Source organism: Engraulis encrasicolus, chromosome 20 (genome assembly GCF_034702125.1).
Source record: "Engraulis encrasicolus isolate BLACKSEA-1 chromosome 20, IST_EnEncr_1.0, whole genome shotgun sequence".
Taxonomy (NCBI): Eukaryota; Metazoa; Chordata; class Actinopteri; order Clupeiformes; family Engraulidae; genus Engraulis; species Engraulis encrasicolus.
In genome coordinates this window covers 20,347,779-20,372,711 of record NC_085876.1, presented here as the reverse complement: position 1 = coordinate 20,372,711, position 24,933 = coordinate 20,347,779, and the positions used below count along the sequence as shown (strand labels likewise).

The following is a 24,933-nucleotide window of genomic DNA, read 5'->3' as shown; positions in this document are numbered from 1 at the left end:
AATGAATACACACACATAATGCCCAAATGGGCATTTCAGACATAGGCTACTGTTAAACTAGGCAATGCATAGAGAAAAAAATGTCCATGTATTCTCATATTTTACCAGGGATTTACTACATATGAGCACTTTTCTGAAATGTTCTAGACTGTTCCTGTTCATATAAAATAGCATTTGGTCCCACTAAAAATGTGATGTCATATGATATGTCATATGATGTCATGACTGAAAGCATCTGTCACCAGAATGATAAGAAACATCCAATGCATCTTGATAATCAATTGCTATCTGACTATGCAATCCCTAGGTATCAGATATCCGTACAGTTCAATTCACACGAAATTCTGTTTTTCTCCATCATTTGATGAAGGAAAATGAAAAGCATTACAGTCACATGCCAGTTGGTTCAGTAAATTGGATTGTGAAAAGGGACCCCCTTTTGGACCCCCCCAATCAACACCCAAAAAACACTCACCCTTACTTTTGACAGTAATTTGACTCTCCGCATTGGATTTATGTAAGTTTATAACAACACCCCATTTTTGTACTGTGTAGCCTATTCGAACCACTATTATAGTCTACCATTAGAAGAGCGACAAATTGCCTTGCACTGGTGAAAAACCTTTCAGGCCACTGTACATAGACCAACACTATACCGAAACCTGTCCACAACCCTTTATCAGATCCTACACAGATTTTTTTTTTTTTAAATAGGCCTACAGCCTATATATTTTTTAGGGCTTTTTTTTGGCCATTAGGCCACGACAGGGCCCACACAGATTCATTTGAACCAACTTGCCCCCTCCTCCAACTCCATAACTGAGGTACCCTGAGCATACCAACCAGTGGCAGAACATTTGCAGATATGTCCTCCCTCCCTCCCTCCCTACCCTATGACCTGCCAAGGTCTCTCAGATAGGGCCCCCACCCTTCTTGCCCTCTCTGCCTTCACCCCCTATAGCGCCACTCCTGGTAGTAACCCATTGCACTGCTTGCGACTATACAAGTCAAGTCAAGTCCAGCCCCTCTACGAATGGAGAGAAGTAGAGAGGGGCTAGTGTATATCAGGCTACTACACTGCTCCCTTGGGGTGCCACTGGGACTGCTTCCCTGAGTTTAAATTCAATGTCATTGTGGGATTTGGTGTGCTGGTGTGAGTTTGAGTTACACATATGCTTGGTGAATTTCACTATAAATATTTGGTTCTTCTGATTATATGAGTTAAGAGCCACCTGGTGGTGTATTCTTGCAGCTGCAGTAGGTGAAGTCTTTGCACACGAACGATGCTTCCTTCAGCTAGAAAGATTCGCTGGCGAATGTACAGCAGCATCCGCACATTATTTTCATCCTGTGTTTCACCACAATAAATATGCATTGGAGCAGACCAGTCCTTGTTGTCTTTCTCTGTCGTCATCCTGCCGATGAATATGGTCCACACTGTGTCGCAACGACAATGACAATTTACCTGTGGAGGTATCATAGAGGCAAGGGTATCAACCCCAATTTCAGCACACACACAAAAAAAACATCCCACAATGTTGATCCAACCTGTTCTGAATCAGAAAATTACACATAATACAGTTTATATAACATTTAAATTAAATAAAAGAAAATAGAAGAAAATCCCTGTCTCAGTTTGAGAGGATGAGCGTTTGAATGCCTGAGCGTTTGAAAGCCTGACTGTGCGCGCGCGCACTTGTAGTGCGTGTGTCTATGTAGCCGAGTGATCAAACGCTGCAAGATAACAAAAAAAATCAATATGCCATTCTGCGCTATTTAACAAGAAATAAATGTTTTGTTCAAACCTAACATTATGACATGGTTGTTTTCACGCCACTGTAGCCTCGAGTAACCTATACCATAGTCGCGTCCAAAGTTTCGAGTTGTAACTGTTGGAGCAAGGTTTGGACTTTGCGCACAGCATTTGGCTTGCGGTTTTAGCCTTAATTCTTGATGTCATTTGCCAATGTACGTAGGTTAATCTCCTAATAGTCCAGCATGAGGTGGTCAGAGTGTCTCAGAAGCAAACTGCCGTTTGAGTGCCATGGTTATAACGTTTGCTTTCTATTAGACTCTAAGTTGACAAAAATATATATTTTTGTCATTTATTGGTGGTGTTTTGCAGACATTCTGCAAGTTTGCACACGGTTCTCATCAGTCACAAGGCTTCAAAACACAGTGCATGGACGTTGTAAGCTATTCAGTGAGGACTAGGATGCTGGACCTCCATCGTATACAGTAGGCTACACTCCGAAAACTTTTTTTTTAAACTTTGTAGTTTAACATAACTTCCCTTTTTTCGTCTCGCAGTTTAACACTTCTGTGTTTCTTCATAGTTGCGGAAAGTTAGGCTACATCCTTTCACTGAAATAATAGGCTGTTATTGGTGGGGAGTTTGTTTTGTTTAAGTCATGAATATTTTCAGAAAAAAGGACCCGGAAAAAATACACTTGGTCTGTGCCGACGCACCTCCAGCATTGTACGCAGCCGCGGATCCAAGGTAGGCCATCGTAATTGATGTTGAGTGCGTTAATAGTTTAGTTTGTAAATGTAGCCTGTCAGAGTGCTTGTGTCCACCAAATCCTAACTGCCGTGGAGAGAGTGAAATACGCAGAATCTAGCTGAATAGTTGAAATTAATAGTTTGATACGTAGTCTATAGGCGGCCTAATCAATCAATCAATCAAACAAACAAACAAACATAACACACCATAGCCTAACACACCATACGCCTACTCAGTCGTCTTTCAATGTGCTTGGCCAAGAGACAGATAAGAATTATTAAACCAAAAACACTTCTGCTATTGTATCCCCATCCCCAAGCTTAATGGCTGGGTTTCAAGTTCAGCTGCCGGGATTTTGCACAGTCATAGCTACACACGTTACGCGTTAGACGAGCCGAGTCCGTGGCAGTGTGCAGCAGAGAGAGAGAGAGTGCAAAGAAGATCAGACGGGCTCTCAAGTCAGGAAGGTGTCTAGACACCTTATATTGGTATAGCTACTGATGCGAAACAATACAGTAAGTTCATAATGGTTTTGTACGATTTGGATTTACGCATCATCATCCTTCATCTTGCAGGTGCATCACAGTCGTCCAAAGATTAGAAGTGACATGCAAGTACCCAGAGGATATATTGAACATTGAATATAGATGGTCACATATCCCCATAATAAAAAAAACATTGCCAATCAAAACATAACCTTGTTAAGGTCATTCAAGGTAGCCTAGGGTGGAAATGATTGGCAGATGGGTGGTCTCAAGCCCTCCATGGAAGCAGTTTAGCCCTCCTGTGCTGTCGAGATGAGCTGTAAATAGACTGTTAACATAGCCCAAACCAGGGCTGGACTGGGGAAGAAATAGGGCCAGGGCACTTTTGGCTTAAAGGGGGCCCTCATAATTAGCGGTGCAGAACTCACTCACCGGTGAGCCTTTCACCCTCGTGGGCCCCTATTTTCAGAAATGTAAAAAAAAAATATATATGTACATTTTTACATATCTGAAAATAGGGGCCCACGAGAGTGCAGGGCACACTGGGAAATGCCAGCTATGCCAGATGGCCAGTCCAGCCCTGGCCCAAACCCAAACCTTTCGCTAACGCTAACCCCTAATAGGGCCTATGCTTTGTAGGCTTAGTATAGCTCAGATTGATAGCTCATATCAACACAACACCCGCCTCATACTTGGTGCGCTAAACTTTTCAGCCACAAAGACCCATCACGTGCGTCAGACACAGCAGGTTACTCAGGCGAGGCGTGTGGTAACGTCAGGTGGGTGTTGTTGGCTGAGGGGAAGGCAGCTGAGGAATGGCACGTTTGCCTCACGGGCCACGCGTGATGCTGCTAATCCCTTTGGCCAACCAAAATTGCTACAAACCCCCACCCAATCCCACCTCACCTCACCTCCTCCTCCTCCTCCTCCTCCTCATCCACCTAATCTTAGCCCAGTAAGACACATACCACCTCCTGACCAATACAAACAGGGCTGGAGCTGGTCTGGTAATCTGGCATATAGGGCATTTTCCCGGTGGGCCGACAGTCATCAGGGGCATATCCTTTTGTTTATTTGTTTGTTTGTTTCAAGTTTTCCCTTGGCCCGAGACGGCCCACAATTTAGATGGGTGTGGCCCATCAGTGCATCCTTAATATACAGTGGCCTGAAATGCCCGGGCCGGTTTGTGGGCCCAATTCAGCCCTGAATACAAACAAGTAGGTTTGGAGGGTTGCAGTGTTGATCATGAAGTGTAGGCTGAAGGTGTTCTTTGGTAATAAAAAGATAATGAACTGAAGAGAAAGTATCAAAGGCACTTTTCGAGGAGTGCCTTGAATACTTACGTACCATCTCTTCCTCCTTAGTCTCAGTAAGTAAGACCAGTGGTTCTCAACTTTTTTTTTGTATAAACGCCCTCTGGACCTCATAATAATCCTCTCAACGTCCCCTTTGTCCTCAGAGTTAGCAAAAAAGATGACTTGTTATCTGTGAGAGGACTCTGCTGCTTTTTTCTTTTTCAGGCAACATGTAATGCCTTATTACCTCCGCCAGGAGGTTATGTGATCGCCCGAATTTGTGTGTGTTCGTCACGCTGCTATTACCTGTGTGTTCGTCACGCTGCTATTACATGGCCTGTGTGTTCGTCACGCTGCTATTACATGGCCTGCCACAGGGCGCGCAGGGCGCGCAAGGACCACTTTAGGACGGCTCTGTGAGGAGGAGCCCTGAGCTGGCGTACCTTCACGCAGCCACACCGGGGCAGAGCATTGAAGTGAAATTCTTACCGCAGTCAAAATCGCTATCAAAAAGCAGCCTTAGCTACAGCCTCGCAGATCGTTTAAGTTCACAATGCTGTCACAAAACATTCATATGAAATTAAGCTCACAGAAAGGCGCGCGCGAATTGCGTTAGTCCGCGGTGATTTGCTGCTTCCCCAATCCCCGCGCACTGAAACCATCAGCACTACAAAACATTCCATAGACTAGTTCCTACACTTCATAACGAATGAACGCTGGAGATGCGGCGAACAGTGATTTTTAATACGAAATAGCGAGCAGGTCCGGGTGCCGATCATCTGCCCGCAGCGCCAAGACCAACTCGCCCTCATGAACGGATTCCCAGATAGGCGGAACTTCTCCAACAAGTGTAGTGTCGGGGTAGGCATGATTCCGCTAGCTGCGACCAGTCGAGTCGGCATGTCACTCGGTAAGCAATTGCGTTTGTAGCACAACGTTGATGTCACGATATTGAAACAGCTAGAAATTATACGTGGATTTACCTCTCAAAAGTTTGTTTAGCCTTGCGAAATAGCCCAAAACAATAACTGACACTCCACAACCATCCATGCACTGCCACTGGATAAGGGGATTCTTGGACATTTCTGATTCAATAATTAAGTGAACGGCTCAAAGTAGCCCTACAGTAGGCCTATGTTGTCTTGTTGGGTTGGGGACCGCTGCACTGCTGTAGAATATGTAGCCTACTATGGGTGTTGGCCAATGAAAATTGTGCTTTTATTTTTTTATTTTGTTTTAGATGGTAGCCTAATGAAAGGCATGCTGCCAATCATCAACAATGTGACTAATATGTAGCAATGAGCATTGGCAAATCACAGAAGGCATAGGCTATAGCATGAACAATCACTTTGCCAATATAAAACAATCAAAGGTGAACTAAACAGTCCACAGAGGACATGGAAATGGTAAAAGAGACAGAGAGAACTGTAATTTGGTTACAACTTGACAGTTCAATTACCTGAACACAAATGCTATGTAGCCTATAGGCCTAAATACATGAAACCACATCATGACTCTATACCTATGTCCAAAACGAACTGAACTTCCTTGGCGGAGGTCTGCGTTCTCTGAATGCATTTCTAGTTCGTTTTTTTTGGGGGGGGGGGTGGCCTTTATTATGACAGGACAGTATGAGAGGAGACAGGAAACGGTTGTGAGAGAGATGGGGTAGGGCTGGGAAATGACCCTGGCCGGACTTGAACCGGGGTCCCCATGGGCAATGTAAGCACAAATGTGGGGGGTTTAGCGCCCTGCGCCACAGTGCTACTCCGTAATGACTTATTCTGAATGTCTTGAAATGTTCAACCATATTTGAAATATATACTGTGATGTGATCCAACAACCTGCCCTTTAACACTTCTGCACTTCTGCTCTTCTGCATTTTTGTGACATTTGATATGAGTTTTCTCGATAATTAATTAATTAATTAATTAATCTATTTCTTCCCTCGTTGCCACACAGGAGGTCTAAGAATGGACCTCTCAAGCACTGTCATGACAACAGCAGTGCACGGGAGGACAGAGAACGGGAAAAGAAAGTCGCCAGGAAGCGTCTATACATTGTCTCAGCTATCTGTCTGGTCTTTATGATTGGGGAAATCTTGGGTAAGTTATCTAGGGAAAAGACACACACACACACAATAAGACAATGAAAACAGCTGGTTGTAGTGACACCACAGCTAACATGTGTCAGACAACCAAGGTGCCTCATCAAGATGGTATCATTTAATGTAGAATTTGAATGGTCACTGTCATTGTTTATTTACTATACTGTATAGCACATGTATGGTGTTTTCACACCAGGTCCCTTTCAACCATTTATATACCAAATATCTAGATTTAAAGGTTTACTGTGCAAGATTTTTAGTTGTTTATTTCCAGAATTAATGCTACCCATTCACTAATGTTACTTTTTTTCATGAATACTTACCACCACCATCAAATTCTAAATATTCATTATGACTGGAATAATTGCACTTTTCATACGGGGGATCTTCTCCATGGTCCGCCATTTTGAATTTCCAGAAATAGCCATTTTTAGCTGCAAAAATGGCTGTACTTGGGCCATACTAGAAAATATTAGTTTATTACTTAGTAAACTTTCATGAGAAGATCAAATTTGGCAATAGGCAACCCAGTTTCAATTAGCAGCATAGATGCAGTACCTTTTTGACCATTTCCTGCACATTGTACCTTTAACATGAGTGGGGAGCCTATGGCCAAGGGCCGTTGACCACCCCTGAGGCCGTTTTATCTTGCTCCTCCCGATACAACTGGAATGTTATGCAGTTTCACATGAAATACATGACATGTTTTGTAAAGCAATCTTAGGGCATTTTCACACCTACTCCCCTTTGAGTGAACCAAACTCAGTCCTCAACTGACAGCAAAAGGACTCGGTTCTCTTTTTATTACAAAAAGAAGCGGCTGCTCTTTCTGGTCCTGTCAGGCTTTTATGATGTGTCAGTCCTCTTTTTAATCAAAACCGGTCCTCTAGAGCGGTCCTTAATTGATTACACCTAGTCACAAGAGCAACTTGTCAGGACTCATAAATGAACCGTAAGACCATGTCAATGAAGGTCCCAGTAATGTTCACTTCCAAGGGATCTGGGTACACTTTGACAAGACTAGACGTGCATTTTTCAGGGGTAGTGAGGAGTTTTGCTCGTTGTGTGTGAGTTTTTGGATTTGTGTGTAGAGTTTTGAGAATTTGAGACATGATTCCAGAAATTGCGTGTAGGCAATCAAGAAAAACTGTAAGTAGCCTCTTACTCCAGATGGGGTCGACAGCGGGCCTATTCACTATTTGCTGAAAATACTCAACTACATCATAATGACATTGCTGTGACAGTACCAAGAGCCTTAATTAACAGATTAAGACATAGCCATTACAACGATGGTGACAGTAAGGTTATAACATAGGCTCTGCGCTAAGGGGTTAACAACATTGTATTCTTTACTTCACTGTGCCTACAGGAGGCTACTTTGCGGGGAGCTTGGCGGTGATGACTGACGCGGCTCACCTGCTGGTGGACTTCATGAGCTTCATCATAAGCCTGGTGTCCCTGTGGCTCTCATCCAGGCCCGCCACCTACAAACTCAGCTATGGATGGCACCGCGCTGGTAAGGAACCCACTAGAGGGGAGTAGAGTAGAGTGGATAAGAGGAGAGGAGAGGGGAGGACAGGGGAGGAGAGGAGAGGGGAGGAGAGGAGAGGAGAGGAGAGGAGAGGGGAGGGGAGGGGAGGAGAGGAGAGGAGAGGAGAGGAGAAGAGGAGAGGAGAGTATAGGAGAGGAGGAGAGGAGAGGATAGGGAAAACAGGGGAGAGGGAAGAGAGGAGAGGAGAGGAGATGGGAGGGGAGGGGAGGAGAGGAGAGGAGAGGAGAGGAGAGGAGAGGAGAGGAGAGGAGAGGAGAGAAGAGTACATTAGAGTTGGGCGGAGTAGAATAGTGCAGAGTAAAGGAGAGGAGAGAGTAGAGTAGAGTACACTAGTGCTGAGGAGAGTAGAATATAGTAGATGAGAGTTGAATAGAGGAGAGTAGAATAGAGTAGAGTACGGTAGAGTACAGTAGAGTACTGGAAAGGAGAGTAGAATACATTAGAGTAGGGCAGAGTAGAGCAGACTAGAGGAGAGGAGAGTAGAGGAGAGTGGAGGAGAGTAGAATAGAATAGAGTAGAGTAGAGTAGAGTAGTGAATAGAGTACAGTAGCTAAGGCTAGCACGGTTGTGGCAAGGAACCCACAGTAATAGAATACAGTAGAGTAGATCAGGGGTTCCCAAACTTTACCCAGCCAAGGCCCCCCATACCGCTTTATTCCAGCCAAGGCCCCCCTACATGGGTTGCGCCACACTATTTTACTGTCCATCCCCTTTCACAACCATACTCTATGACATTGCCCACTGTCGACTTAACACAGTTCAGTAATATAATGCAGTTCTTAATGGAAATATTGTTTTGCTTACTTTGGTTTTATTTTGGTGTTCAAATGTAGGCCTATTGAAATACTTATTTCGTTTTGCTATCTTTTTCCTGCCAACCTGCCGCGGCCCCCCTAGCACCCCCTCGCGGCCCCCCAGGGGTCCCCGGCCCCCACTTTAAAAACCACTGGAGTAGAGTGAAGTAGAGTGGTGTAGTAGAGCATAGTAGATTACCGTAGTGTTGACAAGCATAGACTAGAGGAGAGTAGACTAGTAGCAACTTGATTTCTTCTTTTGTCACAGCCTGTAGGCTCTAAGCCTGCTTCATGAATCTCAGCCAAAGACCTTCACCTCAGTGTGCCAATACCGATGCCAGTAACAGAGTCTGTTTAGTCAAATCTGGGGGCTGGACGGAGGGATGCAGTGGTCTAGCCTGATTATAATCGACGTTCAAATCTCTTCGAGACTTTGGTCTGACCAAGAGCATAACAATTAACATTTCCCAAATGCCATGGTTGACCCGCCTCCCTTGGTTTGCTTATGGTTGTTTGCTTACCGACAAAGTGGGAGGAGTTCCCGTATTTTCAGGAACTCAGAAAATACTTGCATTACTCTTGACCTGACTAGTTGCAATGCTGAAAGGAGGAGTGCACAGCCTGGCTAGCAGCGGAATCTTCATTTATATGATGAAGAAAAATCTGACGCCATGTGCCTATCCCTAAACCTAACCTCAATGACGTAATGCTGCCACAAGGGGGCTCCTTTGAGGAAGTCACATTTTGACTCCAAAGGCATACCTCAGATGTCAAAAATTGCAGTCTGGTTAAAGGTAGTCAGAGATTGAGACAGCTTTAAAGGGGTATGCCACTATTTTGGGGCTGAATATGGTTAAAATCATTGCCTTGGGTTTATAAAGGTGGTAAAGTATCTTATTTTTCAGGTTAGGCGATGTCTTGTTTTATGTAAGGAGGGAGTAAGTAAGCTAGTGAGAGTCAATGGACCACACATGCTACAGTGATCCATTGACTTTCATTAGCTTAGCTACATACTCCCTCTTTTAACTTGTCTTACACAACGCCTAACGTGAAAAATAAGACACTTTACCACCTTTATAAACCCTGGCCAACGATTTTAACTGTATAAAGCCCCAAAATAGTGGCATACCCCTTTAGCACCCCCTGACGTTACCCATTTCATCAATGTTACCAGGTTGATACATATGTAATACTGATGCTTCTGCCTATCTTCTTTTTTTCACACGTGTACAAGTAAATCTTCAGCGATCCTGAAACCTATTGAACAAATCTTTGTACTAGATCCCTCTATACTAAGCAGGGATTTAAAGCATATTTCCTTGCCTTAATAGCAAAAGCAATTATTGCGTTCAGCCATTAAATTCAGCTACAGTAAGAGGCTCACACCACCACCACACATTCAGTTTTTAAGCAGCTCGCCTCTCAGTGATATCTCTCCTCCATTGCTGGCCAACAATAAAGGAACCCTGCATCTCATTACACAGTCGTCGTGTTCACAGTGGTGGAAGAATTACACACAGGGCCCCAGGGCAAGCAACTGACAGGGCCCCATTTGGCCTGCCAAGTTGACAGTAGGGCCCCCTCCACCAATACAGACCCTGGGCCCTGGGTCAGATGCCCTGCTTGCCCCCCTATAGCTCTGTCCCTACGTGTTCAGCAGCAGTGGTTTCAGCATACTGCATCAGGCCTTGTGCCATTTACATCAAAAGTCTCACAGAAATGCCCATGGGGGACCGACCCATTATTGGCTGCCTGCTCAAATTACTTCTTTTGGACTGTATGCTTAGTTTTATTGTATCTGTGAACAGAGCTGAGAAATGATGGTGTGTGTGTGTGTGCGTGCGTGTGTGTGTTTGTGTGTGTGTGTGTGTGTGTGTGTTGGGGGGGGGGGGGGGGGCGGTTCTGGGGGTACAGTGTATTTATTGGTTCTACTGCATGAGTATGAGAAGTGTAATCCAAATGCATAATAGCTATTTTAACCGATCTTGCCCCCAATTTGTCGTATCCACACCAACATGCTTTGTTAAAGTCTCTAGTAATAAGATTGGCTGGTTTGCATTAATTCATAATTAAGTAAGCTCGTATTATAAGCTGCAGGCCTGGTATTATATCATCATATGACCAAATATAGGCAGACAGAATGGAAGAAAGGCAGAATGTACAATATTTTGTTGTATATGTCATAACATATGGTAACTGTACCGTAAAGTAAAGTGTTACCTAGAACTTTTGTGGGGTTGAGCGGGGTGAGCAGACCCACAGATACACACACACAGATACCCCCCCCCTCTCTCTCTCTCTCTTTTTTAATATATGTTCTATGTATGTCTGCAGTCTTGCACTTTATACATATGTCTGTATGGGTATTGTATAGGTACTCTAGGTGTAATGTATGTATACTGTCTATGTCTATTTGTCTATGTCCACACCTAGAGTCTAGAGTCTATGTCTGTATGCATGGGAAAGTAAGAAACGTAATTTCAATTCTTTGCATGACCAGCGCATGTAAAGAAATTGACAATAAAACCGACTCGACTTGACTTGACTCTCTCTCTCTCTCTCTCTCTCTCTCTCTCTCTCTCTCTCTCTCTCTCTCTCTCTCTCTCTCTCTCTCTCTCTCTCTCTCCCCTCTCTCTCCCCTCTCTCTCTCTCTCTCCCCCCCCCCCTCTCCTCCTGGTCCGTAGAGATCCTGGGTGCCCTGCTCTCTGTCTGCACCATCTGGCTGGTGACGGGCATCCTGGTATACATGGCTGTGGAGCGCATCGTGAATGACGACTACGAGATCGAGGGCACCCTCATGCTTATCGTCTCTGGCTGTGCAGTGCTGGCCAACATAATGTAAGCATTTACATGACCTAATACTGATATTATACCACTGTGTGAGATTGTTTGTTGTTTATTTCCAGAACCCATGCTACCCATTCACTAATGTTACCTTTTTCATGAATATTTACCACCAGCATCAAATTCTAAGTATTCATTATGACTGGATAAATTGCACTTTTCATACATGAAAAGGGGGATCTTCTCCATGGTCCGCCATTTTGAATTTCCAGAAATAGCCATTTTTAGCTGTAAAACGGACTGTACTTGGGCCATAGTAGAAAATATTAGTTTATTACTTAGTAAACTTTCATGAAAAGATCAAATTTGGCAATAGGCAACCCAGTTTCAATGAGCAGCATAGTTGCAGTACCTTTTTGACCATTTCCTGCACAGTGTCCCTTTAAGACATGGCATTATAAATTAGCTGTTACCAGAATGGCAATGACAAAGTCGTAATGTATTACTAAAGGCCCTGTGCGCTGTCATAGTGGTGTAGTACTTAAGCAGTTAACTTTCAATGTCTATTACAGCATGCCACAGGAGGTACGGCGTGCATTAAGGGGCTACTACTGTATTCAGAGGTGTCAAAAGTAAAAGTAAAGTTTAAAAAGGAACAGGGTTTCCTTCCATCACAGGTAGGCTGTAACCTATCTGAGTAACCAGTAGACCTGTGTAGGGATCTATCTCATTAGGTACAGTGGAGTAAATGGTGTAACAGCTATGCAGCATCATGTGGTAGTGTTTTACTTACACCATTAAAGGATAACTTCAATCAATTTCAACATGCAGTTGTAATGCTCACACTACCCTGGACTTGTCAGTACCTGAGGTTTTTTCTTCTTCTTCTTCAGCCTTTTCCGAGATCCTGGTCATTATAATGGGGGCAGCGGTTTGTTTACATTTCAATTTTTTTTTACATTTATTCCCAAAAACAACCAAAAGGTTATGCAACATCAGCAGACAACTAGCAAACAGCGATACCTTTTGGGAAAATATTGGGAGTAGGCCTATGTTAGGATTTTTAAAAATGTAAACAAAAGCTGCCCCCATCAGAATAGCTCATATCTCGGAAAGGGCTGAGCAGAAAAATGTGGCATCACCAGGTAGTAATAAGTCAAGGGTAGCGTGAGCAATACAACAGCATATTGAAATTGACTGAAGTGGTCCTTTAACTCTGCCAAGGGGGTTATGTCATCGTCAGAATTTGTTGTGTATTTGTTTGTGGGTGGGCTCGTTGGCGGTGCATGTGTTTCTGTCCACCAAAGGACGGAGGTGCGCTCTCTGATCGCTTGTCTAGTTTTTACTTTGATAACTGTGGTTGTATTGCACTTAGGACTCACTTTGACACTTTCACACTCTTGGTCATTGCCTCCGGTTGTGTTGTGCTAAGCCAGCAGAAAATGTTGCGTTCATTGGCATGACCCTCAGCTCGGTTGCGTACAGGGCCTACCTGTCCCTGACGCGGGTGAAGGCCTCTCAGGCCTTATCGCGGTTCCGCCTACTGTGCCGCGAATTCTTGTGCCTGCTAGGGCTCATGGCCGCAAGTGTCCATGTAGTTCCTCTTGGCCATCTCTTTATGAGAGATTTACAGTGATGGGTTAGCACACTGCGCTTACGCCCAGTTCGCCATAGGTCCCGTCTGGTGACGGTGCCCAGCAGCTGCCTAGCCTCAAACTTTTTTGGGTTAAGCCTGTCTCAAGCCTTACGAATCTTCACATATAGAATCTCTGTTCTCTCTCTCTCTCTCTCTCTCTCTCTCCAATTCAGAATGGCTTTCACCTTGCACCAGTCTGGGCACGGGCACAGCCACGGGGGCCTTGCCTCACACGGGCACAGCCACGGGGACGACAAGGGGCACGGCCACAGCCACGACAAGAAAGGAGAAGAAGAAGACCACAAGGCAACAAACGGTGACCCCCAGGGCCACGGCCATAGCCACAGTCACGGACCAGATCACCAGCACGAGGACGCAGAGGACGGGCAGAGGAGCGAGCGGCGACCCCAGGCTAATGCTAGCGTCAGGGCAGCATTTGTGCACGTGGTGGGAGACTTGCTCCAGAGCATCAGCGTGCTCGTCAGCGCTATGATCATCTTCTTTAAGGTGAGTCAGTTGCCCTAAATGTCTTGCAATGACTAATATTACATGTATCCTGTATTGTCTTGCTGTACATGGTGTGTATCTTGTATTACATTACATTTAGCAGATGCCTTTAAACAAAGTGACTTACAAAGTCGACATTCAAGCAAGTAGAGTGTGGCGTCAATACAGAGTACAGCACAAGTAATGTAGAACAGATATAGGGCAGTTGTGTGTAGGCTATGAATAGTGGAGGACCTAATTGAGTGTAGTGCATGTAAGTGCCCAGGATTACAGACAAGTAGAGTTAGTTTTATTATGCAGAGAAGCTCTCTCGGAAGACATGAGCTTTCACAAGCTTCTTGAAGGTCAAGAGGGATGACCTTCTCTTGTAGAAAACGGTAGCTTGTTCCACCATTGAGGGACAGTGACAGAAAACCATTTGGACTGGAATGCGTTTGGACTGTAGGCTATTATGTGTAAGCTGTTGGACAACCTAATTTCCTTCAGGATAAATAAAGGATTTCTACTCTAAAGGTAGTGTGAAAGAAAAATACTGGCAAAGAGGAAAAGTAAGCCACTACAAACCAGGGGTGCATTTCTCGAAAGCATACTTGGGTAGCTGCAATGGGAAATTACATTACAAACAACAAAGTAGCTAATGTAGTTAGCAACTATGCTTTTGAGAAACACAATGCAAAATATCAAGATTCATCAGGCATTGACAAATAATTGAGAAACAAATCACCAGCCATTCATCAGTTAATCATTATGTTATGTGTGAAACCACCTATCAGTTTTTATTATCATTTGGCTGGTAACTGGTACCAATCCTCAGATACACAAGCATCCTCAAAACTTGTACCTGCCACTGTGTTTTTTATTTTTTTTTGTGAGTTTAGTTTCCTTATTGTGTGTTATTGTTTTATGTAAGTTTATTTTCCCTTTTGTAATGTGTTGTCTGCATCTGGTATGTTTTGTTGGCTGCCATTTTGAGGTCTCCCTGGCAGAAGAGACTCTTAGGGCCTTTCTCAAAACCTGGTGCAGTGCACTTCCAAGTGTATAAGCCTAATTAGTCATGCCCAGTGATTGGATACTCTTTGGTGAACTCTACGGAATATCCAATCACTGGGTGTGACTAATAAAGAGTATCCAATCACCGGGTGTGACTAATTAGGCTGATACACTTGGAAGTGCACTGCACTAGGTTTTGAGAAAGGCCCTTAGTCTCAATGGGTCAATTCTGGCTAAATAAAGGATAAATGAAAAAAAAGAAAAATTGTTAGCTAACCTCTTTACACTCTTAACACTAACACTTCGCTGGATGTTATTATTATTTTTTTTTAATCAAATGTTCATATTGCTTCCAAAGACCCAATAAAGTAAAAAAAATAAAAGTGTGTGGTTTGGTATCATGTGAAATATATCTCAAACTTTGCTTGAAACAATGTGGAAAACCCCTCATGTCAGTTTCACTGTGTTGTGGATTTATGCAGTTTAATAGAGATTAGGCTAAAAGGCTTTTCATGGCACGTTGAGTGAGCGACTGTATTGAAGCCCAGAAAATATTGCCTATAACGTTGCCTCTTTTGAGACCCAATATTCATATTCACACAAAATTAAGATGAGATTAGTAAAAAAAAGTCTTTATTTTCATGTTTGCTACAATAGAAAACAAAAAAATAACTAATGGAAATAATGGAATGAGTACATTGTTGTTGCAACTGCATACGTGAACTGGAAGTTTCTTTCTTTCTCTTCTTTCTTTCTTTCGTTAATTCATTCTTTCTTTCTTGCTGTCTTGCTTTGTCTCCCAGCCCGAGTACAAGATAGCGGACCCCATCTGCACCTTCCTGTTCTCGCTGTTTGTCCTTGGCACGACCTTTGCCATCATGAGGGACATTATGGTGGTGCTCATGGAAGGTAAAAACCAGCATTTACTGTAAATGTCAAAGCTTTTATTACACAGCAATTACTGTAACTTCACGTGATCAGGAAATCATGTGTGGCGTAGCACGTATGCATGCACGCACACACACATACACACACACACGCACACACACACACACACACACACACACACACACACACACACACACACACACACACACACACACACACACACACACACACACACACACACACACACACACACACACACGCACACACAGACTGAAAGCAATGGAAACATACAAAGCCATGTATGCACTCAAACACTGGACTCATTGATATGCACATGTACGCACGTACTGTACAAATTCTGCAAATGTTTAACCCCTTAATGCATGCCGCACCTCCAGAGGCACGCTGTAGTAGCCATTGAAAAGTTTAATACCATAGTACTACACAACTATGACATAACACAAGGCCTTTAGTAAGGCACTATGACTTGGTCCTTGCCATTCTGGTAACAGCAAATTTAGTATGCTGTGTCATAACGGTTTAAGTCAGAGAGAGTAGATAAGAGAGAGGTTCTGCTGGCCCATCGTTTCCGGGTTCTACTGTCGCAAGGTGGAGGGGGGGGAGATCCCCCTTTAGGCAGACCTAAGGACTGTTCTATTCATTCTAGGAGCATTATGACACGCCCCTTTAGGTAGACCGGAACCTGGTCACATTAGCTGCCCATAGAAACCTATTATGTTGGCATATCTCTATATACCGGTACTTAAAGAATCTCTGGTTTAAGTGCTACTGCTTCCTCTGTGTTCAGCTCTGTATTATAGGTGGCATGAGTGGGTGTGTACATTGTGAATGGTGTTATGTCATATGTTTATGCTGCTGGACAGCTCATTCCCTCCTGGGACTTATAAGGGTTGCCAACTGTGAACGTAAAAAATATGAGACGCTTAATCATGCCGGGGGTCCTGCATTTTAACGCCCCGTGACCCGTGTCAGCTCAATACGGAACCCGTGCTTTTATCTCTAATGGCGGACTTACATTGGAGCCACAAGCTCTCAACCTGCCCGCTCACCTCGCGTGGGTGTGGCGAGAATATGTAGCATCGTTTCCCGGACAAATTAGCATAGCTTTATGCTGTGGTCAAACAACCGTCTCTCTTCAATTACAAACACTGTATGCACAAATAAAAACGCAACAGGAGAGAATATATTGGTCACCTTAACCCAAGTGTCATTTATTTTTAAAGTATTTATGAAAAACGATCAGTAGATTTGACACCACCAAAATCAAAACAGCCTCCATTTTTAAATCCCAGTACTGTTGGTGACGCACATGACGTCATGGCGTTGATGGTTTTTGAAAGCTCTCCCATTGGTTAACGCGTCGCGGTGCCGCTTCATTTTTCAACCAAGCTCAACTTAATCGCCCTGCTCGCACACCGCCCGCCACCCCCGCTTCCCTATGTCACCACCTCTCGCCTCACTACCGCGTCCCAACGGAAAATAATGGAACGCCTCGCTTCTATCGCTTTGGAAGCGTACATGTAAATCGGCCGTAAATACGGGACAATTCCGTATTTCAAGGGACGGTTGGCAACCCTACTTATAAGGTTTCTTTACTGTATGCTCAGACCACGTTTACCTGGTTACAACCAGCCATTCCGACGCACCGCCAATCCGACATTGACGTTTTATTGCAGGAACCATTTTTCCAGCTTGCAGGAACTGTTTTTCAAAGATCTCAGACCCTACCTTTAAGGGCATTTGGACCATGACAAAATGATACACTGATCCTGTAATTCCGCTGTCACTCTCTCCACTTTCAGCTTGTGTCGCAACATTGTTGCAAATGTCAATAGAGCTAGAACATTGTTCACGCGCCTCTAAGCACTTGCAACAATGTTTAAATGGCTCGGAATGACAATCAAATACTGTCGGAATGGCGGTGTGTCGGAATAGCGATTGCCCCAACATTTACCCAACCCTATTCACATACCGTACCGGTACCTCTCTCTGTGCAGGCACACCAGCGGGTATGAAGTATGCAGACGTGAGGGATGTCATTCTTTCTCTGAAGGGCGTGAAGGCGGTACACAACCTCCACATCTGGGCTCTGACCATGAACCAAGCATGTGTTTCAGCACACGTGGCCATAGGTAAGACTCACATCCAGATAAAACAGGTGCCGGACCTAAACACGATGAAACAAGAAAAGAAAGAAGGTCCGCAAACTGTTGCGGCTCCCAGTTTATTAAACACAACGTTTCGACCAGTCTGGTCTTCGTCAGGTGTAGGTGACCTTCGTCAGGTGTAGGTGAACAATGTGCTCAAACAAACTGAATTTACAGTAGGCCATGCAAGGGCAAAAGGGCATCAAACATTGTTCATAATTGTGTAAAAAGTGTAACAAAGATTCAGTATATTATTATATTAGTATATTAGTATATGCCTACCTCTTAAATTTCAAATTTGTTGTTATGTTAATAAAGAATGAATTTCAACAGCTTGACGTAGTGTGTTGAAATGAAAACAAAGCTGTATTAGCTAGTATGCCACTGGTCCTGCTGCTTGGTAAATTGATGTAAAGAATATTCTAATTGATTGTTGCTTCTATCTGTAGCATACAGAGGTATTTGATACACGCTGGTCAAGCCAGTCCGTTGAGAATTCTGAATTCACTGCAGCTTGTGCATATTAGATGTTTGGAAGAACTTTTTAGCTGTGATAGCCGGCCAGGTAAGTCATTTTTTTATTTTTCCATCTTCTTTTTTCTGTCTTTCCTTCAGAAGAAAATGTGGATTCTCAGGCTATCCTGAAGGAGATCAACCAAGTGCTCTTTGACAACTTCAGTTTCCATGCGGTCACCATCCAGCTGGAGTCAGCCGCCGACCAGAGAGAAGACTGCAACCTGTGTGAAAACCCCACAAATTAAGACGTCTTAAAGGGCACAACCTTGGGGGTTTTCTAAGAACATGTTTAAGTGATAACCCTGGCTACATCGGCTGTAGAGAGTGATAAACCTGCTGCTAGTATGTGGATAGCCTGAAGGCATCATTTACATAAGGAAATGAGGACACCAGGCTCTTTTGTATTAGCTCATTCACGATACCTGCAGGTTAACTTAGCCAGGTTTGTAACTGCACCGTCTTCTTGGAATCCCCACTTGTTTGTGACAACCTCTCCAGGTCACCCAAAGACGAAACAAAGAAAAGGAAAGTTTGTGAGAAACAGGATGAGGTATCTTGATGTCTTGTGTTTTGTTCAGTTTTAACCTTACCCTTGAGTGCCTGGCTAGCTTCCCATGGGCCTTAGGCACATGCTGTATGTTGTCTGTTTTTGTTTATTTGTTTGTCCGGTGACTGTTGTCCTGTAATCACCTGACGAACAGACGTGTCTTCTTTTCCTTTCATTTGCATATTCATGTGACAGACTAGGAGTCAAGTTCATTTTTTTTTATTTTTAAGACTAAATATTGGCACTTTCTTGGCAAAATTTGTTGATGCCAGAGAGGGCAAATTAAAATGCAGTTTTATAATGTCTATTGTCCTTTTTATTCACTGAACAGCACTGTGCAAAAATGTTTGTGGTTTAGTCTGAATAACACATTTGTACACATTTTACACACTACGAGTGACAATCAGTTCTTGGATGTCTAGAATAATCTTCTTTTTTCACAGCAGAAAGAAAAACAGACATGAATCGTTTAAGTGATGAAAAAAATGTACTTTGTACTGTCAAATCATTGTAATATATATAATGTGACTGGCGATTTGTATTTCCATGATCACGTGTAATGTAGAGCGGTGGGAGACATCCCTGGTTCAGAAAGCAAAAACCCTGCCACATATTTGTTTCATCCAATTTAACCCATTAAGACATAGCCCCTGTTATAAATCTGCTGTTACCAGAATGGCAATGACCAAAATGTACTGTTTCACTAAACGTCCTGTGTAATGTCCAAGTAACGTAGTACGACTGTATAATGGCAGTAAAGTATTTTCAAGGACTATGTGTTGCATTATGGACCTAAACCAGACAATATTACTTGCTATATTAGTAGAAACACCTGTGTTAGGGAGCAGAGATAGAAGGAATATCTGGCAGGACTTTTACTTTCTCAACCCAGTTCGTCCGCCATTGCTGCAGAGCTGTGATCATGTGTTTTTTTGGGAATAAAAGGGTGCATGGTCATGTGTACTGTACTCCTCCGCCTCCCTGTCACCACTCCCTGCCCCCATTTCCGCCTGGGGATAAGGGTCGCTCGGCAACACGCACACTGGATCATTGTGCCAGGGCTCATGGCAAGTGGCTTACTTATACAAGTAGTGCTTTCTCTCGCTCTCTTTGCTAGCCCTCAGCTGTCTACGCCTAGAGCTAAGTGGGTTTTCCTTCATCGTGCAATGCGGCTGTTTAGAAGATGGAAAATGTCACTGACCTTATTGGCCTACAATTGAGAAGCCTCTTTCAGGCCAGGCTCTATACATTTTTACTAGACTGTAGCTTATAGTGGAATTTCATTGAGCTTTGTCGAATGGGATAGCCATGCAAACATGCCACAGTATATCAGCTGGATAAATACTGCATCTGCAGGTCATACGGTATATGCTGTTTTTGAATAGACTAGATATCTTTGTTGTCCATGTACAGTACAAGCACTTGAGGGGAGCGGGGTATGTCAAGAGATGTACATACTGTATATGTGAGGAGTTCCTTTTTTTAACGAAATGAGTGCACACAGTATTTCTTTAAGTAACACTAATCACTATAGTACAGTCTTCTAAGATAGTTTAAGGGGTGCCTATTATATTGGTGGCCTGTCTCTTGCCAGATTTGTGTTGGATCACCTGTGGCCTCATGTTTAAGGGCATGGACTTCAGATCAGAGGGTTGCAGGTTCAACTCTTACTCTTCCTTGAGCACAGGGGTGGATCTAGCCACTTTGGGTCCCTAGGCAAAATATAAACATGGGTCCCTCAGGTCATTCTTTTAACACAGCTATTTTAGTGTTTTGTCTCTTATATCTTGGATTACTTTACACAAGTGACAAATTAAGATCAGGCCTACTTTTTTGTGTGTTTATCACGACTGGTGTGACAGTTGGGGACAGCTATGGAGGGCAGATTTGGTCAGGGCCCCAGGCAATCGCCTAGGTTCGCCTAATGTAAAATCCCCCTCTGCTTGAGCAAGGCACCTAACTCCCATACTGCTTCAGCGACTGCAGCCACTTTGGATCGCTTTGGATAATAAGTGTAATGTAATGTAATGTGTAGTTCTACTAGCCTGAGTAATGTTAATGTTTGACTCGCCTCCCTAGGTTTGCTACTCATTGACTGGTGTCTGACAAAGTGGGTGGAGTTCCCGATTTTTCGGGAGATCAGAAATGATATTTACATTGCTATTGGCCTGACTAGAATCAACGCTGAAGGTATTGCGTCACTAGGAGGGCATGGCCTGGCTATAGTTCTCCATGACTTGTGGCACCTAGAGCTCCACTGTGGAGTGGGCCTCACAGAGCTGTATGGATCCACAGAGATCTGGCGAGAGCCAAGCTAATTAAAATGATCTGTAGGAGACTGTACAGTACCTGTATTGCTGTGATTAGTTTTACTAATTGTACAACACTTTACTGTGATGGAGTGACCACCACGTTACATCAACTATGATATTTCCAAACATGTTCACATGAGCGACTAACTGACCGACTGACTGAATGAATGAATGAATGAATGAATGAATGAATGAATGAATGAATTGATCAATTCATTAATTAATATTTTGGACCTTGACCAGACGACGTGCCATTAGTAATCCTATTACTGCGTGCTAGGCTAGGAAAGGGGGGTGATCAAATACTGTATACTCTGAAGAATGCAGACTGAGCTGCCACATGGGTGCACTGGGCAGCTGGTGACCACCTGAAGGCACCCAGCAGTGAGAAGGGTATTGTACTCAGGGCCGCTGACAGCTTTTACCTGGCCCGGGACAAAGTCATTTGAAAGGGCCCCTCAAACAATACATACAATCTAATGAGGACCCAATTCTGGGCCCCCTCTTTCCCTGGGCCCAGGACAACTGACCCCTTTGACCAGCTTGTCGGCTTCCCTGATTGTACTATACTGTAGTTTTTGGAGTGAGAAGTTCGCACACTTAAAGGGACACTGTGCAGGAAATGGTCAAAAAAGGTACTGCAACTATACTGCTTATTGAAATTGGGCTGCCTATTGCCAAATTTGATTTTAACATGAAAGTTTACTAAGTATTAAACAAATATTTTCTAGTATGGTCCAAGTACAGTCATTTTCGCAGCTAAAAATGGCAATTTTTTGAAATTCAAAATGGCGGACCATGGGGAAGATCCCCCTTTTCATGTATGAAAAGTGCAATTTTTCCAGTCATAATGAATACTTAGAATTTGATGCTGGTGGTAAGTATTCATGAAAAAGGTAACATTAGTGAATGGGCAGCATGAATTCTGGAAATAAACAACTAAAAATATCACACAGTGTCCCTTTAAAAATCCTTTTTGTTGTCTTTTATTATTTCATGGCTGAATTGAATTACGTTTCGACTTCGAGTACTATAGTGCATTGGTTCTTAACCTGGGGTCTGCCCTCCACCACCAGGGGGCTCTAGAGATTGCATGTGGTCTGCACAAATTTGCCTGCCTTGAGGTTGTGACCAAAATTCTGCTTGTGAACATTACAGGCATAATTAGGCCGAAATGTAAACCAATTCGAAACATATTTTGGTCCCCATGTACAATCATAAAGACATTGACTAATGTCTTTAGCAAGAAAGTAATTGTAAATTAATAAAATAATATATTTCTTGTGCGTATAGATGGGTTGGAGGGTGCGGCTTGTCTCAAGCACAGGTAAGGGGGGCTTGAAGATAGAAAACAAAGGTTAGAAGCACCGGTACAGTAGCCAGGCCACGCCCTCAAAGTGACGCAACCAGAGACGGTCTTATACGAGACGAATCACTCATGAAACCTTCCATAGGAATGAACGAGAGCATTTGGCTACGCGAACATGGCGTTTGCCGGCGTCACTCCCACCTGTCCGGTAACGAGAGCCAATTGCCTGCTGAGCTGTGCTGTCACTTATCCAATCGTCTCGACGCAAGTGCAAACGTAAACCTTTACGACTGCTCGTACCTAATCGGTTTGTTTGCTGGCGGCCATGTTTGTTTGCCGTCCGTGGAAACTTCATTGTGAATTAGGCAGAGAGCGCAACTCGACCATTAATCACCTTTCTGCGTCCATCCAAAATGCAGGTGCAAGACAAAGGGACAGATATAGGCCTAATCACGGAAACAAAAACGGCCGTGTGCATACATGTGCACACCCGTTGTGGTTTTTCTTATGGTTGAAAACAAATAGGCCTAAGTAAGAAAAAGCAAAACGGGAGCAAGTCTGCAAGACATTCAACTTTGATCAGTTTAGCTTTTTTTTCTTATATTTTTCACCGTTGGTCATAGCTATTATCAGTTTAGGCAACAGTTTTGCAAACATCAACCTGATGCACTGACTTGGACACATCATCAGTGTTGTTTCCTGGAGTCACTGGGTGTTTCGGGTCTCACAACAGACACCCTCAACCAGGCGACCCGACCAGGGCTGATCAGACCCCGGCCTGTGTCCGAGTGGCATTCTACTCCCCCCACCTCTCTCCCCTCCTCAGCCAGAGCCATCGGGACGCTTTTTCAGCTGCCTCTGTGTTGTTGTTGTTGGCTCTCTTCCGATTGGCCCCTGTTATGCCTAGTGTGCCTTAGGCCTGGCTCAGGTAGTGGCTGGCAAATCCCTAGCTCCCCACCTCACTGGCATGCATCTAGTCCCCCGACCATTCCTGCGACAGTCCTCCACCAGCTCCTGGTACTTCTCCCTTTTCCTCTCCTGCGCCTCCTCCATCCTATCTTCCCATGGAACTGTGAGCTCGAGCATGACCAGTTGCTTTGTAGCCTCAGAGACCAGGATGAGGTCTGGTCTCAATCTGGACTGGGTGATGTGTGGTGGTATTTTCAGCTGCCTCTCCAGATCAACTGTCATCACCCAGTCTCGGGCTGTAGAGAGCACCCCAGCAGAGCCCTTTGGTGTTTTAAACATGATATCACAGTTTAAAACACCAATTTTGAGGCAGGCTAGCCTAGGGCCTACTTCATTTTTTTTTTTTTTTTTATTACTGATGAGCAGGGACGACCATTGTGCTTACTGCGTTGGCTATCAGAAAATAAATCCAGTGTCTTTTCTGTACGATGACCGGAGAATGGATGCCCGTTTGACAGCCGGCCGGAAGAGGTGAAGTCCACGCAACTTGCTCCCACCTGCCCAAAACAGAACGTTGTCATGGAATGTGGCGCATGAGCAGATCAAAAATAGCATAAAGAAAAACGCTGTTTTAAAGTGTTACTTTCATGTTTCGGTCATTCTAAGACGGCCATTAAACCCAGTTTTTCATTGTGATTCCAACCATATGAGTTGTGTATCGCTGTGTTGTCCCACTGTCACACAACATTATGTCCCCCATTCATTCTTATATAGGCCTCCTACCCCATCAGTAGGTGCATTCGAGATGTGTCAACGCATGCATGCGCATTTAGACAGCAATGCACCCTGGATGGAAAATGCTGCATGACGGTTAGATTTCCTGTCAAACTTCGAAATTTCGTCGACGTTGCGTTGACGAGGTGACATGTCACATGGTGTAAAATTATCGCGGGATGAATGCGGCTGCAGTCAGATCTTGCAACCTCTGCAGTTGCTTATCCCCTTCAACGCTCGTCGGCGGACTGCCTCCGAGGTCACGCGCCCATGAACTGGTTGGTCAACAACTCACTCACGTGTGTATATGAGTCTTGTCTCACACCCCTCCACAAGTTTGCGCAGGTCCCCACTTCAGCTCCTCCTCACTGCCTGTCCCCCCACTCCTCACACGTGGTGTGTTAGTAGAGCAAACCGGTGCGAGCTCATCGTCTCGTTCATATTTGTGGCCGACTGCAAATGCGCTGTATTTAATAACACCCACATCGTGACAACAAGTTCTCGCTGACGTGCCTTGCGCAACGTCGACGCTCCCAACAAAGTCGTATGCGCTTACTGACTAATCTCAAATAGTCAGTTTGAGGCGTAGCCAAGATGGCCGCCGAGTGATGGGACTTATGGGAACAGACTTTGACGCAACACCTTATGTGTTGCTTCTAGTCAGGCCAAGAGCAATAAAAATATTGCTTCTGATTTCCCGAAAAATCGGGAACTCCACCCACTTTGTCTGACACCAGTCAACCAGTAGCAAACCTTGGGATGTGGGTCAACCATGCTGTTTGGGAAATGCTAATTTTTATGCTCTTGGTCAGACCAAGTCTCGAAGAGATTTGAACGTCGATGATAATCAGGCTACC

The 24,933-nt window shown here is 44.1% G+C and overlaps 1 protein-coding gene across 1 annotated transcript; it reads left to right on the top strand.

Annotated features, from left to right (window-relative positions):
• The first annotated feature begins 2,219 nt into the window (after positions 1-2,219).
• Positions 2,220-19,082, top strand: LOC134436389 (proton-coupled zinc antiporter SLC30A2-like). Its single transcript, XM_063185576.1, has 8 exons — positions 2,220-2,500; positions 6,246-6,388; positions 7,760-7,906; positions 11,421-11,574; positions 13,330-13,663; positions 15,457-15,562; positions 17,560-17,694; positions 18,325-19,082. Exons 1-8 carry the CDS (start codon positions 2,412-2,414, stop codon positions 18,468-18,470), a joined length of 1,254 nt encoding a protein of 417 aa, XP_063041646.1. The 5' UTR covers positions 2,220-2,411; the 3' UTR covers positions 18,471-19,082.
• Positions 19,083-24,933: the final 5,851 nt, after the last annotated feature.

Bases quoted from the DNA above. Each gene is read 5' to 3' on its own strand.
- LOC134436389 (XM_063185576.1), top strand. From the start codon at position 2,412: ATGAATATTTTCAGAAAAAAGGACCCGGAAAAAATACACTTGGTCTGT. The intron at 11,575-13,329 runs GTAAGCATTTAC...TCTCCAATTCAG, and splicing joins GCAGTGCTGGCCAACATAAT to AATGGCTTTCACCTTGCACC. The intron at 13,664-15,456 runs GTGAGTCAGTTG...TTTGTCTCCCAG, and splicing joins CTATGATCATCTTCTTTAAG to CCCGAGTACAAGATAGCGGA.